This window comes from Solea senegalensis, linkage group LG10, assembly GCF_019176455.1.
Source record: "Solea senegalensis isolate Sse05_10M linkage group LG10, IFAPA_SoseM_1, whole genome shotgun sequence".
NCBI classification, from domain to species: Eukaryota; Metazoa; Chordata; class Actinopteri; order Pleuronectiformes; family Soleidae; genus Solea; species Solea senegalensis.
Genome location: NC_058030.1, coordinates 21,425,214 through 21,441,027, shown reverse-complemented (window position 1 = coordinate 21,441,027; position 15,814 = coordinate 21,425,214). Strand labels below are relative to the sequence as shown.

Sequence of the window (15,814 nt, the reverse complement as noted above, 5' to 3'; positions counted from 1 at the left end):
CAAAGATAATCCTTCATATTTGACCTAATGATGTGTAAGTTACGTTACACGTTGCTTGTTTTGCGTCTGTATGTTGTTGTTGTTTTTTTTTTTGGTAAACTTACACGACAGTTCAAGCAGAGTCCAGACTCAACGTGTCCTGTTTCAGCTGTTGTCTGTTTGTCGGGGAAAAGTAAGTCGAGCTGCTTCAACGACCTTCATCACAGTTAAAAAACAAGCAGTTGTGATGCTTTGTCTCAGAATTGAAATAGAAATGATGTCGATGCAAAGCTCACAGATAAATACACACAGGGTATACACATATACACACACACACAAATGTGTGTGTGTGTATATACATATAGCCTTGTTCTTCACAAAAAATAATAACTGACTGTATTTCCACCTATAGGAAACACTGAAGGAACAAATGTCTGTAGTTCTCAAGATTTCCAGGAGATGGCACCATATTATTAAGTCTAACAGCTCAAGAACGCTGTAACTAAGATAGTCCTAAAGCAAAAGACAAATATACAGTTAAAAGTTATTTTTTGGCACATTTTGCCCTCCGTGTTGTTTGTTCCTCGCCGGATCGTCGCCCACCGAAAAGACTCCGAAACTGAATGTCTGAAAAAGGAAAAAGGAGTGCTGCCAGACAGAGGGAGCGCAAATATCATCTGGGAACAGGTGTAGAAAACAATCACACGCTCACGAGGTGAGCTACAGTTGTAATGCTGTATAAAACATTAACACTCATGGTTTCACACAGTGTAGGACTGGGCAATAATTCAATCCAACTCTATACGTAGGATGTTCTGCAGTGATAGCATCACATTTGGGGAGTTGTAGCTGAAGATATTTAGTTTGTCCATTGTGGGCTACGGTAAAAACATGGTGGTCCAAAATGGTGGCCTCAAAGAATGATATTAATATAAAAAGCTCATTCTGGGGTAAAAGGTCTGTATTTATTTGGAGCTTTTCTGGTCTTGATGACCACTCTAAGCTGCTTTACACTACAGTTTTCACCCTTTCACACACAATAATTTCATCCAAATGTACACACTGGATTGTGCAAACAAAATTGCTGCTTTGGCCCAGAATAAAAAAAGTTTCTATTTGTGGTTTTCTGCGTACACTTTAAGTTTAAACCCACAATTAAGTGGTTTCTTTAACCTACACTCAGGAGCAACCGACAACCTCTAAATGCCCAGTGTGTAAAAAATGTGATTAAATCATGTTCATTTAACAGAATTATACTTATTGTTTATACAGATGTATAATATATAACCACCATGTTTTTACAGTAGCCTGCGCTGGACAGAACTTGAGTTTTAATGCTATACTATTAAGGCAGAATTGTAGCCACATTTCACACACTGTTCCTTTAACTATCTGTTATTTTATCACGACAACGATTGCTATTGTCTGATCAGAAACTCTTCAGTGTGATAATGAGTATCGCCCAGCCCTAACGCAGTACCATGGTGTAATCTTTCTTTATTTATATCCGTCCACTTTATTGAGAGATAACGTCACTCAGTGCAAAACAATTATATTCAGTGTGCATTTCTGTGTGTGTGTGTGTGTGTGACACAGCCACTGCAGGGGGACGCTCTGATCATATTACAGTAAGGCTATAGTGGACTAACACATTTGCAGTCTCCTTGTCCTTCTCTTTACAACAACCCCACCTGAAATGGAGACGAACAGCTGTAAATGCACACTGAAGAGGAACAACCACACGGAGAGATTCGGGGGATTCCAGATGCACACATGCGCTTGAACGATGGGTGGCTGTTATGTTGTTAGCACCTTGTCACCTTGTTTTGTGCAAATCATCCCCTAGTTCATAGTTCAGAGTTCAAAAGTTCAAGAGTTCATAGAAAGAATAAAATCTGCTCACCTTTTCCACAGGTGGTTAACTATGCATATATGCCAAACATTCATATATAGATCTATATACTTTTTGTTTTTCAAAAAATTTATATGAAATCTATCATATTTACATTGCTTGTGATTTAAAAAAAAACAAAAAAAAAAGGAAATATCTGTAGTTTGTTCATTTTTACACGTACGTTTAGAATAGACAGGATATTGGTTTTGTTTTTTTCTGTCACTCTAAAATTCAAATGAGTGAAAATTTTAAATATCATGTTCCACACGCTACAAAATCTACCCACAGTGTCTGAGGGCACAAATCAACAACAAAATAATCATTCAAAAAAAGAAAATAACCCTTAACACAAAAAGTCCAAATGAGTCTGAGGACATAAATAATACTGGAGTCAGAAGGAAAAATGATTAGTGAGGTCACAGTGAGGCAGTGAGTGCTATTCCTACAACCCAGATACGTTATATTCACCACCTGCTTTTACAAATTCTTAGCAAAAAAGAAAAGGGGGGAAAAAAAAAGGATGTACACAACTTATCGCTTAGTTGTGGTTTCGTTTTTTTGAGGTAAAGATTACCTTGTCAGAGAAAAGCTATGGATATAATGCTTTTGTTGTTGCGTGAATATAACTCACTGTTTCTCACTGCCAGCAGAAGCTACTCATGAGCACAACTGTAGATATACTGTACTCTATCTTTTTTTCTTTTTTTTTTTTAAAGGAACATTTTTACAACCTGGGTCTCAGTTGTAAGAATTGTGGCTGCCACTGTTATAATAATGATCATATTAGACTCACTAAGTGAATGTTACGAGACACTGCCACGTTGTAACATGTTGAGTTTTCTTATAAGACCTAAAATAGAGGTTTCCCATCCCCACAGCCTGATAAGCTACAGACACACGTCCACTGTCGTGTCCAGCTTGTTCAAGCCCTTGTATGACAAGTTATGTTGGAGTTGATTTTAAGACTAAAAGCATCTGCTTTATTTGAGAAATTAAAGCTACAGTGCGTAACTTTTTATTAAACTTATTATCATTATTATTCGGCCACTGTTTGGTCTTTGTGAAGAGAAATGATGTCACATCATATGTTTGCTGTCAATTCTATCAGAGCTGAATGAGGGAGTGTTTGTGTGTGTACAGCAGCAGAGCAGGTGTGGGCGGGGACAAGAAACATTCAGTGTGTTTACATGCATGTTAAAAGTCTAATTATAGTCAGACTAAGACAGTAATTTGGTTTTCTTAATGTCCTGTAAACACATTAGTCTGACTAGGACGGGTTGGACAGGTACCAAACAAACAGAACCACAGCACCGTCCATCTCACTGTTCACGCTTTGTTTTTCTGTGATGTAAAGGTCAACAGGAAACAGATTCAATACACACTAGCTTATAGAGAGATACATTGCCACTTATGGAGGCGGAGTCAGTGCAAGTGGTCCAATTGCCTGTCTTAGTCAGACTACGGCCCTTAGCTCGATTAAACAGTGCACTTATTTATCCCATGAATCTGCTGAACAACAGCTTTGTGGGAAACTTTTCTGGGGCCTTTGTGTTTTCAGTCAAACATTCATCTTAGTTCACTCGCTCAACTCCTGTGTGCAGCGTGGGAATGTCACCAGGTGACATGAGATCTAAAACGCCGCTATACAGAGAAACAGAGAGAATCATGTGCAGCTGATTTGAATGTCGCAGGTTAATTTGGTTACATTTCAAAGTTACGCACTAGAGTTTTAAAGCTTAATTTAGCCACATTTGGATTTTTGAGGTTTTCCTTCTGCTGATCAAACAACCATCTTTCACTAGAACAGACCTTGCAGCCCAGTCTGAGAAGCACCCTCAGGAATTGCAGGGATGGAAATTTTAACTAGCCCTCGTAACACTTTATCAGACTGTGGTGGCGTTAAAATGTCCTTACAGTTAAGAAAGTAAAATGCATCGTATTTAAAGAGCCAGCAGCCTCTTCATGCTAGTGCCCCAAACTTCCATCCCTGAGTGATTTAGAGGCATGAGATGAAGAGCCCCTTTCTTATTCACCGGGTGGATGGATCAGAGAGGTTGCTGAGGTCTGTAACTGTGGCAGTAGGGATGGGTGTCATCTGGGGTCTCAGCCTCACATTATGGGATGCCCTTTAGTATGAAGGAAGACTGTAAGAAAAATAAAAAGCAAACAACAAACTCTCGCTTCAAGACCATGATGCAACTTGTCATGCTACGATTCGAGAAAGGGTGACCATAAGGAAAAATTGTACACCTATGACAAAAATTTCATTTCCATATCTATATACTTTTTTTCTTTCAAATATATATATTTATATATATGTATATAATTGGTAGAAATGAGTAAACTATTGGTGGAATAATTTTAAAGATCTCGCTCTGCCTTCTATACTAAAAACCAAAAAACAGGCAAAGATTCATTTATTACATTTCCTCTTTGCAACATTGTCTTTTCTTCTGAAAGCTATATTTAGATACATTTATATATTATATTATATAATACCTATATATAATATTCCCTTTGGAAAACCAAAAAAAAAAGTTTTTTTGATTAAGAAAAAAGCCACGAGTGTTGGTTAAACATTCTCTGGGTACCAGGGTGGAGGGGTTTTCTCCCGTGGTTTACTGTGTGGAGCTCCACCTTAAGTCTTCGGTTTAAAAACAACAGCAGGAACAGAGAAGATGTGTCTCTTCAGAGCCGTGTCGGCATGATCCTCTCTGTCCTGTGTTCATCACTGGTGATCTCTGTATAAATAATATGAAAGGCAACTGAGCTTTCTGTTTGGAACCAAAAAAAAAGAGTCTTCCTTCTCCTCCTTGACTCAAACTGCAAAAGGCTTTCAAAGGCCCAAAGAGATGGCGGGAGAGAGGTAGAGAAGGAGAGGAGGGAACAGTGTGGGTGTTACTGAGGCAAATGCAGATCAAACTGGATGGATGAAATGTTTCAGTGGAGCTCAGGTGAGTCTCCTCGGCAAAGAAAGTCCATTTTGATCTAACTGAAGGTGGGTAGACACTCCGGGCTGAGCAGAGGGGGGCGGACATATCCACTCATCCTCTTCAGAGCAGTGTCAGGTGCAGGGATTGAATGCAGAACAGGAGGGAAAAGTGTCGCTAGGAACCAAATGTAGACATTAGTGATGCAGCAGGAGTAAAAGAGGAGCGGTAATTATCTTTTCTTGTTCTTTCTTATATCTCCCACCTCCTATCCCGATGTTTCTTTCTAACTGTTGCTCTGTATGTAGGCGGGGGTCAGCTCTCCAGCAGCTGCTTTAGTGCTCGTTCAATGTTCATGCGATGTCCGACTCGTGTCACTCCCAGCTCTGCAAAGTCTTCCTTGGTCAGAGCCGGGAGGTGAGAGCCTTCGATCTCATGTTCCTGGAACCCTGCTCTGTGCTCCCCCAGGTTGATGCTCTCCAGCCAGTCTCCCACGTCGTACTTATTCCAGAGGTGAAGGGGTTTTTGGTGGAAGGGCCGCAGGGCTAAGAGTGGCGACCCCAAGCCTGGTGAGTGGGAGGGTGACGGGGAAGGGGAGCGAGAGCGGGAGCGGGCGCTGGAGCTCCTCATTACGAAGCGCACCTCTTTAGGCTCCTGGGGTAAACTGAGGCTGGAGGATTTGAGAATGGTCTGTGGTGGTGTAGTCGGTGACGGAGGAAGGCCAAAGCCTGAATAACGCCCGAGAGGATCGCCCCGATCGGGAGATCCTGAGCCTGGACTGGGGGTGCGTCGGGTGACGGGGTAACGGCTGCCGGGGCGGATGGTGAATGTGGTGCCGTAACTTCTTTGAGAAATGGTGTGGAGCTCGCCTAGGCTGCTGAAAAGTCTGCAGAAGACAGAGACAGAGTTTGAGGAACGACAACCGAGGAGCTACAAGTGGACAAAGTGAAGATAAAGAAGGAGGAATCAAAAAGGGAAGCTTTTACACTGAGTGTCAGTTATTGTTAAGTTGGAATTATTGTAGGCTTGAGGTTACTGACTGTTAGAAAGACCAAGCTTGTATCACATCACAGCAACACCAAAGCAGCAAGAACCAGAAGCACCAGTCACTGCTGGTAGCAATGTGAGTTTCTGAGAAGCTTTGGTTAAAAACACTCAGGTGAGTCGTCGGCTGTAAGCTCCATGTAGTTCCTGTAGCACGAAACAGCTGGTTTTCACTTTTTTTAAGCCCATTTCAGAAGTAATCTGTATCTATACTGAAGTCTAATCCACACAAAAGAAGAAGAACTTTCCCTATACGATCTTTTTCTTATTTGTTAATTTCTGTAAACACAGCATTGTTTCAAGAAACGTCTTCATTCACATGAAACCCTCCCCAAAAAGACTCAAACCACTGTCGTATACATGCCCGGCCTGCACGTGGCTCTGTAACATTCCTACAGAAACGTATAAAGTAGAAGTAGAGGAGGAGCATGCACACAAAACCTGTGTGCATGCTCCAAACACATGAAGAAAAATGACGGGCTACGACGTCATTGTTTTGTTAGTTCAACTGTTGGAACTGGAGCTGAAAGCTGAAAGTGTTAGCAGACCTTTGAGTTGAGTCACTGCTGACAAGAACCGATCATGAAAATGCATCATTTTCTAAAGATCCCTGTTTTTCGCTTGTCCACACTCAGCAGGCATAGCCAGAGCCACATTAATGCATTTTAAAACAAAAAAAGAATGTGGATGTGGCCTGATGTGGTTGGGGAAAGACCTCCTATTCTTCACCATCTGTTGACCTATTACTGTATATACATATATATAAATTTATATGATCATTACATCTCAAAATACAAGGATTTTACATTGTTGTCTTTTTCCACTGTTGAATTGAATGAAATGCCTGTTAAGGTGCAATGTATACTTGCCTGAAGTGATTACGTGACATACAATATAAACATGCACACACACTACACACAATCCTTGTGCACACATACACAGACACAGTAAATAAATCTGATGAGAGTAGAATTTCACGTCTGTTTCCAGCTTTGTTTATGCTTGTTAAAAAGATTTAAAGTGCAAAAAGAGAAAAAAAGATACTTTCCAGAACTTTCCTAAATGGAATTGCACTAATGCTTATTTACCATGGAAGTGCAGCTGACGCTCATCTCATTACTTTTGTCTAGAGCGAGGAGAATCTCACTGACCGGCCAACCCAGCCTCACCACCCACAGCAACATGTCAACTAATGTAATTCAGCAATAAGGAATCTCAGCAACAGTCACTCCATGTTCTGCTTTGGAGACTCTGGTTCATCTGTTGCTCCACACCTAATTGTCTCTTTTTTGATATAATAAAATTATAAGTCAATAAGAGTGGCTGATTAGTCTTATTATTGAGCTAATGGAGGAAAGAACGGGCTGAAATGAGAGTTTTATGTTAGAGATTTAGGTTGATGTGCGATATTTATAGTTTGGTGTGAGCAGCAAAAGAGAAAAGAGAGGCTTAAAAAGTTGGTGCAATGGTATCAGTTTTATTCATGCATGTTAGCAAGTGTCTCAAAGACAGATGTGGCTCATGTTTGTTTTTTTTTCTAAATCGTTCCATATGTTAGATTTGGACTACGGTGTGTGATGACAGGTAGGGAGGGAAGGAAGGCAGTGCACAGGTCGGAAAACAAAACCCCAAAACGATCAGAGTACGAGAGAGCCGACGGATATGAGATGAGCTCCATGCGCACTTACACAGTCGTCCTGCCCTCCTGGGCGCACAGTCAGTTCTAGACCAATCAGATCAGAGCAGCAGGGCGGAGCATGCAAGGTGAGCAGAGAGAGAGAGAGCAATGGGAGAGAATGTTAGCATCACTCCATGAGACGCGGCCTTCCTACCAGACGTCAGCCAACTCTGCTCTACAAGAGTGAGTGTGTGTGCGTGTGTGCACACAGTGTGTATTTATGTCACTCTGTGTGTGTGTGTGTGTGTGTGTATGTGTGCTGGTGATGCTAATGTGCTAGACAGCAGAGTGGGCTTCAGTACTGGAAGGTCTGACAAGTGAGAGCTACATGAGAGAGAAATGAGCACACTATTCACATATCAAACACTGCACAAACAAAGAAAAACAAACACACACACACAAATATGCCAAGAAAGGAAGGGCACATGTCCTTTAAAGTTTGCACTTTCAAATAATCTAAACTATTGTTATATGTATATGCTTTGTATTACTAGAATAGGGCTAGAAGTTTTTTGAAAAATTGTGCTTCCTAACACCAAGTGTAACAAAAAAAGAATGACGATACTTCTCAACTCAGGGGAAACTGAGGTTGGGTAGCACAAGTTTTCAAAAAATACTAGCCCTATTCTAGAAGTACAAAGCAAAATGCAAATCGTTGCAGTATTCCTTTAAAGTACCATTTACACTTTACTGCTCTTCACTGTATGCATGCTGCCTCCATGTGTGTGTGTATTGGACCTCTTCTGGTAAACATGGACTTTTTTGGGTCCATTAGTAAAAACTAAAAATGAAGCAGAACCTCGTTTCTGAGGAACTGGTTAAGATTAGGGTTAGGATGTGACTTGAAACACAGTTTTGGTTAGGTTGTGAAAAAGAATGGAGGTCAATGCAACAATAGCTGCTGTGTGTGTGTGCGTGCGTGTGTGTGTGTGTGTGTGTGTGTGTGTTAAGTAACACAAAGGGCAACAGAGTCTACTGGGATTTAGAGCGATTTTAGTAACCTACAGTATTCAATAAGCAAGACAGTCAGGGACCATGGCCATCCTCAACACAACCACTGAAAAACAAAACAAAGTTATGCAAATTACATAAACAGAGAGCAACAGAAAACCAAAGTTAAACTGAAAAAAAAAAAAAAAAAACACAGGTTCCAAAACCACCCGGAGCTATGAGACACAGCAGGTGATGGAGGTGGAGACAAGAGAGACAGAAATACAGCAGCAGCAGCAGCATGTGTGGTTTCTGTGTGGACTTTAAATGGAGGACAACATGCATGGAGTGAGTGAAGGAAGAGCATTATAATGGTGCCGAGAACGTGAGAGAGACAATGGTGTGTGTGGCTGAGGGTAATCAGCGGCGAGAATGAACGATGGAACCATTTCTGAAAAGGGTTAGTCCAATCAGAAGTGTGTCACATGACGTGTCGTATGGAGGATATAATGGCCACCGTTTCCATCCAGAGATCATGATGCTGTTAGTTAAAATCAATGATAAATGGCTGGATTTAGCACAGTATCACATCGTGACTGCACGTATTTCATTTGTGGTCACCTAAGCAGTGCATGGGCTAAAAGAAACATGCCATACAAAGACAAAATAAGCTTACATGGTTGTTCCTGAGCTCAAAACACTGCTGCATTAATGAAGGCCCTGGAGTAAACACTGACTCCGAAATGTCCAGAGGCAACAAGATGTAGCCGCAGTCTTGTTCTACATGGGTGTAGCCATGTTAAGATAAACAATAATGGATACAAAGTTTTGCAAGTGCTAAGTGTTAGAAGGAAAGGCTAACATAGGCTACTTATTTGTTCTGGTAATCAGACGTCTTCTAAGATTGCTCTGTCAGCAATTATGATGAAAGCTAAGCAGAAAAACCACCCAAACTCTTTTCCAGCTTATAATTGTTCTGTCTTATATATTATATGATCTATATAACATCATCTCAATAAGCAGTGAAGAGTATGAATGCAGAGTTGTCCAGTGTCATCATTCACAGAGATAAAGACAAGCTGCACTGCATCTGAACAGCGCCTACAATCTCCTGAGCCCTTTTCTCATTCTGATACAGATAAATCACTGTATCCAAACAACACTCTTGACTTCAATATTTTAAAGTTCTGTATAGACAGCATCCATTAATGTAACTCCCAACCAGCCAATACAGAAAAACACAGCATAACTACAACATGATATTGTGTCTAAACATTGTGTCTAATGCAACAGAATTTTAAAGAGGTAAGGATTTATTTATCTTCTCATCCTGAACATGGCTCTTAATGCCTCCGTCATGTGTGGATGGTTCTAACACGACACACCATTATCGTTCAGTCCTGTTCAAATACGTCTGAGAATACATCCTTATCACTGATATACATGTTACTGTGGCATGGGGCGACATTTTTATCAGTGATGGTTGCAAAGAGCTGTGGATGTATTTATGTGTTATTTGAACAAGGACTCAGGAAAAAAGTCAAGGAAAAGCTGTAAACGCCCACTTCATACTTTCCACATCACAGTTGGAGTCTGTGTGGATGCATGTGTCTACTGTCCAGTAAATCAAGAGGATGTATCCATGGATACTTGAGGTTATGATGGCCTCAGTGGTCAAAGGACATACAAGTACAAGTACCGTATTTTACGGACTATAAGTTGCATTTTTTTATTAGTTTAGTTTATGTTTAGTTTTAGTTTATGGCTGGCCATGCGACCTATATTTAGAAGCGGCTTACAAAGATATACGCTATGTCATCTATGACCACAAGAGGGTGCCGTCCACATTTGTGACAATTGAGCGCTGCTACTGCACCACCGAAAAAATGACATGACTAAAGCGTAAAGACAGAGAGAACACGGGTAAAATGACACCAAAAAGAAAAAGTATGCAGCCGAAAAACGGTAATCGAGCAGAAAGAAAGTTTGGAGTGAGTGAAAAATAAAGCAGAGGTAACTCTTACTTCTACGAAAAAAATCAAAGAAGGCTAATCATGGGCTGAAGTCCACAAATGGGTTCTTGAACAGAAGCTTGTTTTTATTCTCTTCATGACTTTTTTTTTGACAGATGCGACTAATACTTCAGTGCGACATATAGTCCGAAAATTGTGGTAAACTCTTTATAAGAATTTGCTGAAAAGGACCAGCAACAGACGCACATGCGGAAATGAAAAGCTGCTCTCTGTGGACAGTGAATGTGGAAAGTATGACACAGGCCTGAGGGCAGTTACTAGCAGGGTCATAGGTTAGAACCTGAACAGTGAATAGTGTGTTTGGCATAAGGAGAGTGGCTCTAAGCTTTGTTACCTTGTTTGCACCTTCAGTTTAACTACTACACACACACACACACACACACACTGTAACTCTGACTTAGTGACTACTACTGTATGTACTTTAAAATGCACAATACAGGAGGCCAACCTGTAGCTATGGCAACAAGAAGCAAATTTGAATGTTGGTGCAGAGCCATTAATTGTAATAACATTCTAACTTGGTAACTGTAACCAAAAGCTTTATTATGTTTTTTTTTTTATTTTCAAAAGATTCAGAAATGACCACGTGGTGCAAACAAGGTAATAAAAAAAAAAATAGAACTCATGGAACAAAAGGGACAGAGGGGTTGTTTCATTCAATGGGATTAGTTGATAGGTCGGTTAAGAAGAATGTATTTGAAAGTCGTGGTTTACCCTATGGTCTATACACGTGAGGTTTACTCTCGCCAGTGTCCTCACATCTGCAGGAATATAAACAACTTCATTGAATTTTCAGGTAAGGTGTGAAAAAAAAAAAGAAACCCACAGAAAACATAGACATAAAGCACCTGTGTGTGCTTCAGATATCCTGTGTTCGTCTTTGTCAACATTGTTTCTACGCTTACAGTACATCATCAGGGAAGCTGCTGATCCAATTATCTCCAAGCATTACAGAAAACAAGTGACTTAAAGGTCCAGTGTGTAACACTTAGAATGGTTTATTGGCACAAATTGAATATCTTACACGTTTGTAAAAGTGTATAATTACTTTAAAACAAGAGTCATGCTTTACTGTGGCCACCATCTTGCACCACCATGTTTCTACAGCAGCCAGAAAAGACACCAGCATTTCGGGTTTTGAAGCAGAAGCAAACAAAGATGAATGGCTCCACCCAAATAAACCCCAAAAAGGACAGAGGAAGTTCCCTTGCTCAGTTGGGAAAGAGAGGAGTGAGCAAAGGCGTTGTGATCTGCAGTCTCACCATTAGATGTCCCTAATTCTTACACACTGGACCTTTAAATAAAGATCAATTTGCGACTCTAGGCATTTCCCCTGTCGGAGAGAATTCTATAGGAATTCAGACTGAAATAGATAATATATATTGAACTGTAATAAGATTTGTTTGCTTTTAAATAACATATGGAAGCCTCTCATCCAAAGGGCTTACTTACATAAGGTAATAAAAAAGGAATGTGATTAACCTTTTTTTCCCAGAGGCAGGTCACTGAAGTTGCCTTTGTTTGATTATTTTGGTGTACGAGAACGAATCAGAGTGATCTGTCGCTCAGAAGGACAGTTTTGGTCTTACCTAGCACCTGTCACAGGTGACTTCCTCCCTGGGTCAAGTGACGCCCCCAGTGGTTCTTCTCCCAGTGACCTAGTGTCTTTATTTAGCTGCTGCAGTCGCGAACTCAGCTCCCCCATTACAGACGGTTTTGTTCCCTCATCTGCACCCAGCCCCAGTCCAAGCCCACCGAGATTGCCCAAACTCCCGATACCTAGACCCACTCCTGGCCCGCGGGGCTCCACTGGGTCCCCCCACAGCTTGGACCTCCGCTGGAAGAGGTAGCGCGGCTTGGTGGGAGCGAGTCCAGTCACAGAGGCTGAACCACCTGAGGGGAGCCCGGGTCCTCCGCCTGCAGCAGCAGCAAGAGCAGCAGCCTGTTGCTGTGATAGCAGCTCACTATCAGAGCTCTGCTTCAGCAGAGGGTCCCTGAAGGTGACAGGGCCTTTACTGCCTCCTATCTGGGACTTGAGGCGGGGCTTAGGAGGCACTGGCGGCTTGTCAAGCACAAAAGTCTGCCCGTCGGCATAGGAGGTGTGCGTGGTGTGTGTGTCGGCGGGCTCGCCGCTTTCTGAGGACAACGTGGACATGCTGGAGACTGTGGAGACGGTGCTGGTGGTCTCGAGGTGGTGGTCTCGCTCTCTGTCACTGGAGCTGCGCGTGTCAGCCTCCTCCACACCTGAATCAGCTGCAGAGCCAGACTCGCCCACTGGTGGGGGCTCCAGAGGGTCAGAGGGCTTCCCTGAGACAGCTGTTGCACTGGGGTGGGGTGAGGGCTGGGTAGGCTGAAACTGTGTGGGGGTCACCGTTGGGGTGGTGGGAGTTTGGGATGTTGCTGTTGTCGGGGTTGTGGGAGAGGTGGTGGGTTTAGTTGGGGACACCAGCATCTTTTGTGCCTGTGCCAGCAGCCCATTAGCAAACTCATCCGGTGGTGGTACCACTCCAATCTTGCGTAGTTCCTCTCTTGTTTCCTCATCACTCGATGACAACATCGCAGGGGGCAGGGTCACCGTGTATGGATCCACATCCTCCTCTGAGCTTCCCTGAGCCAGACTCTTCTCTTGCGCTGGACTGGCAGGATGCTGAGTTTGAGGCTGGGCCTTGGGTTGGGAGACTGTGGGACTAGGGGATTTAGCCCGTGGACTTGGAGATTTGCTTGGCTCTGCGGATGCCGAGGCAGGGATCTGCTCCAGTTCTGAACCTATCCCACCACTCTGGCCATTACTGGTAGCATGGACCATGATTAGTCCCGCTGTCTTCTGCTGTGATGTATCCATAATACTGATTAACATGCTTTTTTTATCCTCTAGCCTCTTTTCCTCCTTCCTCTCCTCTACTCTGGCCTCCATCTCCTGTCGAAATGAAACAGGTGACGTTAATGTAGTCCACTGGGTTTTGGTTGGTTGGGGAACTAAAACTGAGGCTGGGGAGGATCCTAGTCCATACCCTGCTGCCTTGGTGCTTTTAGGTGAGAAAGGGGGAGGTGTGGATGCCCTTTCATGTGGAGACTCTTTGGTCTGAGTGTCAATGAATATTATGCCCTGGCCTGCCCGCTCCTGTTTAGTCCTAGGCTCTGGGCTGCTAGCTGGGGACTGGGAGGTCAGTGCCCTCTCCCTTGCGGCCAGCGCAAGAGCCAGCGGCGAGTTGGGGTCCAGGGGTTTTCCTGTGAGTGGATGGATGAAGGTTGTCCCACTGGGCGAGGGGCTCAGGGCCAAGGCAGGGGGAGGCAGCTGTCCGAGCTCTCGAGTGAGCATTCGTTCATCGATGGAGTGAGACTGAGTAAGAGAGGGCGCGTCAGAGCTGGTGGTTGACGCCCCCTCCATGGTCCCAACAGAAAGGAAGACTGTGGATTTCCTCCGTTCTTCTAGGCGGCGTTCGCGATCTTTCACTGCTCCAGCGATGGCGGCAGCAAAGGGGCCCTTACCCTGAAACAGCATCTCTCCCTGGGCATGCAAGCGCTCTCGCTCTGCCATCAGCTGCTGCTGGTAGTAGTCCACACGGCTGGTGTGTGTGTGCCCATGGGTGTGTGGGTGTCGTCCTGAGGGTGAGCTCTCTCGGGAGTGGGCAGCAGCTAAGGCCAAACAGGCTTTTTCTTGTGCATCTTCCACCTGTGGAAAGATAGACAACAACAAAACAACCAAACATATAGAGTCTCTCTATGTTAATGTTATGTTGAATAATCCAAAACAATGCTGCACTATAGATATAAAATGATACAATCTCTGAGCTAATTTCTTATTTTTAATGGAATGGTTGGACAATAATGTTGGTAAGAATATGTTATAATATTAGAGGCTAATGTGAATAGGGACTGTGAACCACTGAATGCTTGTTAAAGATATAGATATATACACATATAAATATATATATGTATATATATATATATGTATATATATATATATATATATATATATATATATACATATACACATATATACACACAAATACAGTATATATACAGACAGGGGGAACAACCCAAATGTGAATGAAACACCAAACAGCCTTTTGTTTGTATATATATATATATATATATATATATATATATATATATATGTATATATATATATATGTATATATATATATATATACATATATATGTATATATATTTATGTACACTTTTTTTTTATAGTGTAATTTAATACACACAACAACAACGAAATGTCTTATTATTACTTTTACAAAAAAATACTGCTAGCAAAAATATTTAGTTAAATTGTGTATAAACACATAAAGTGGTGGGCCGCATGTCATCGATTCGGGGGGCATATATGGCCCACGTGCCGCCAGTTTGACACCACTATTAACCCTTAATACGTTGCTGTTTGTGTGGTCTTGTATATGTGCTTGAACACCAAAGGTGTCTGTGACTTCATGATGTATTTTGTATGATTTGTTACTGTTGTGTTTTGGTTTCTTCTTACATACTTTATTTATTTCTTTATTTATTTATTGTGTGTGTGTGTGTGTGTGTGTGTGTGTGTGTGTGTGTGTGTGTGTGTGTGTGTGAGTGTGTACATATGCTCTGCGGAATAGGAATAATGGGCAGACAGGTGTGACTGCATGCATTATGTACGGTCTCTAAAAAGAGAAATAATTCCAAACATGCAATTTACCTGTAGTTGTTTTACCAGGGGACTTTTTTTCCTCTGGGGCTTGGTAGGCGTGTATAATCCAATACTAAACTGACCCACATTAGCATACGGGTTGTCAATGACCCGCCCTTTCCTCTTGATGCGCTCAGGTGGTGTAGCAGCAGATGGTCGAGGGATTTCTGTAGGTTCTACAGGTAGATGTGAAGAATCCTGGAGGATAATCATGGAGCGAGCTTTCTTCTGTCTCTCGATGTGTGTGGCCTGCCGCTGAGCCGCCTCGTACGGCAGGTCCAGGGAGGACGGCTTGAAGCTGGAGCGGCCTCCAGGCTCGTGGCCTTGACTCTGGGTCCTGGATGGGGGAGGAGGGGGGCAAAAGGCCGGGGGTGGACCAGTGTCTAGGTAGTACGGGGGCGGAGGAGGCGCCGTTTGCGGCGGTGGGGGGATGGGATGGGGCTGCGAGTGGTCTCGGAGGCTGTCCGTCATAGAGGAACTGCGGGGAAAGCGGTGCTCGCCTGCGAGCGCAGACAGCCGATCCTCCTCAGTGGCACCTGATGAGGAGGGGAAGCACAGATGATCTGGTGATGCAGCGTAAGCTCGTGGAAAAGGACCATTTCACACCAGCACGTCAGGTGAATAACTTCATGAAAGTTGCACTTGAATGAATCCAT

At 42.7% G+C, this 15,814-nt stretch overlaps 1 protein-coding gene across 2 annotated transcripts in view; it reads right to left on the bottom strand.

Annotated features, from left to right (window-relative positions):
* Nucleotides 1-3,279: 3,279 nt before the first annotated feature.
* shank3a (SH3 and multiple ankyrin repeat domains 3a) overlaps nucleotides 3,280-15,814 on the bottom strand; it is a 161,101-nt gene continuing 148,566 nt past the window's right edge. For both annotated transcript variants that reach the window (XM_044035860.1, XM_044035861.1), the window contains 3 exons: nucleotides 15,168-15,694; nucleotides 12,078-14,161; nucleotides 3,280-5,689 (listed from right to left, as the gene is read on the bottom strand). In XM_044035860.1, the coding sequence (XP_043891795.1) occupies nucleotides 5,119-5,689; nucleotides 12,078-14,161; nucleotides 15,168-15,694 (3,182 nt within the window). In that variant the 3' untranslated portion in view covers nucleotides 3,280-5,118. The remainder of the gene's footprint in view (nucleotides 5,690-12,077; nucleotides 14,162-15,167; nucleotides 15,695-15,814) is intronic.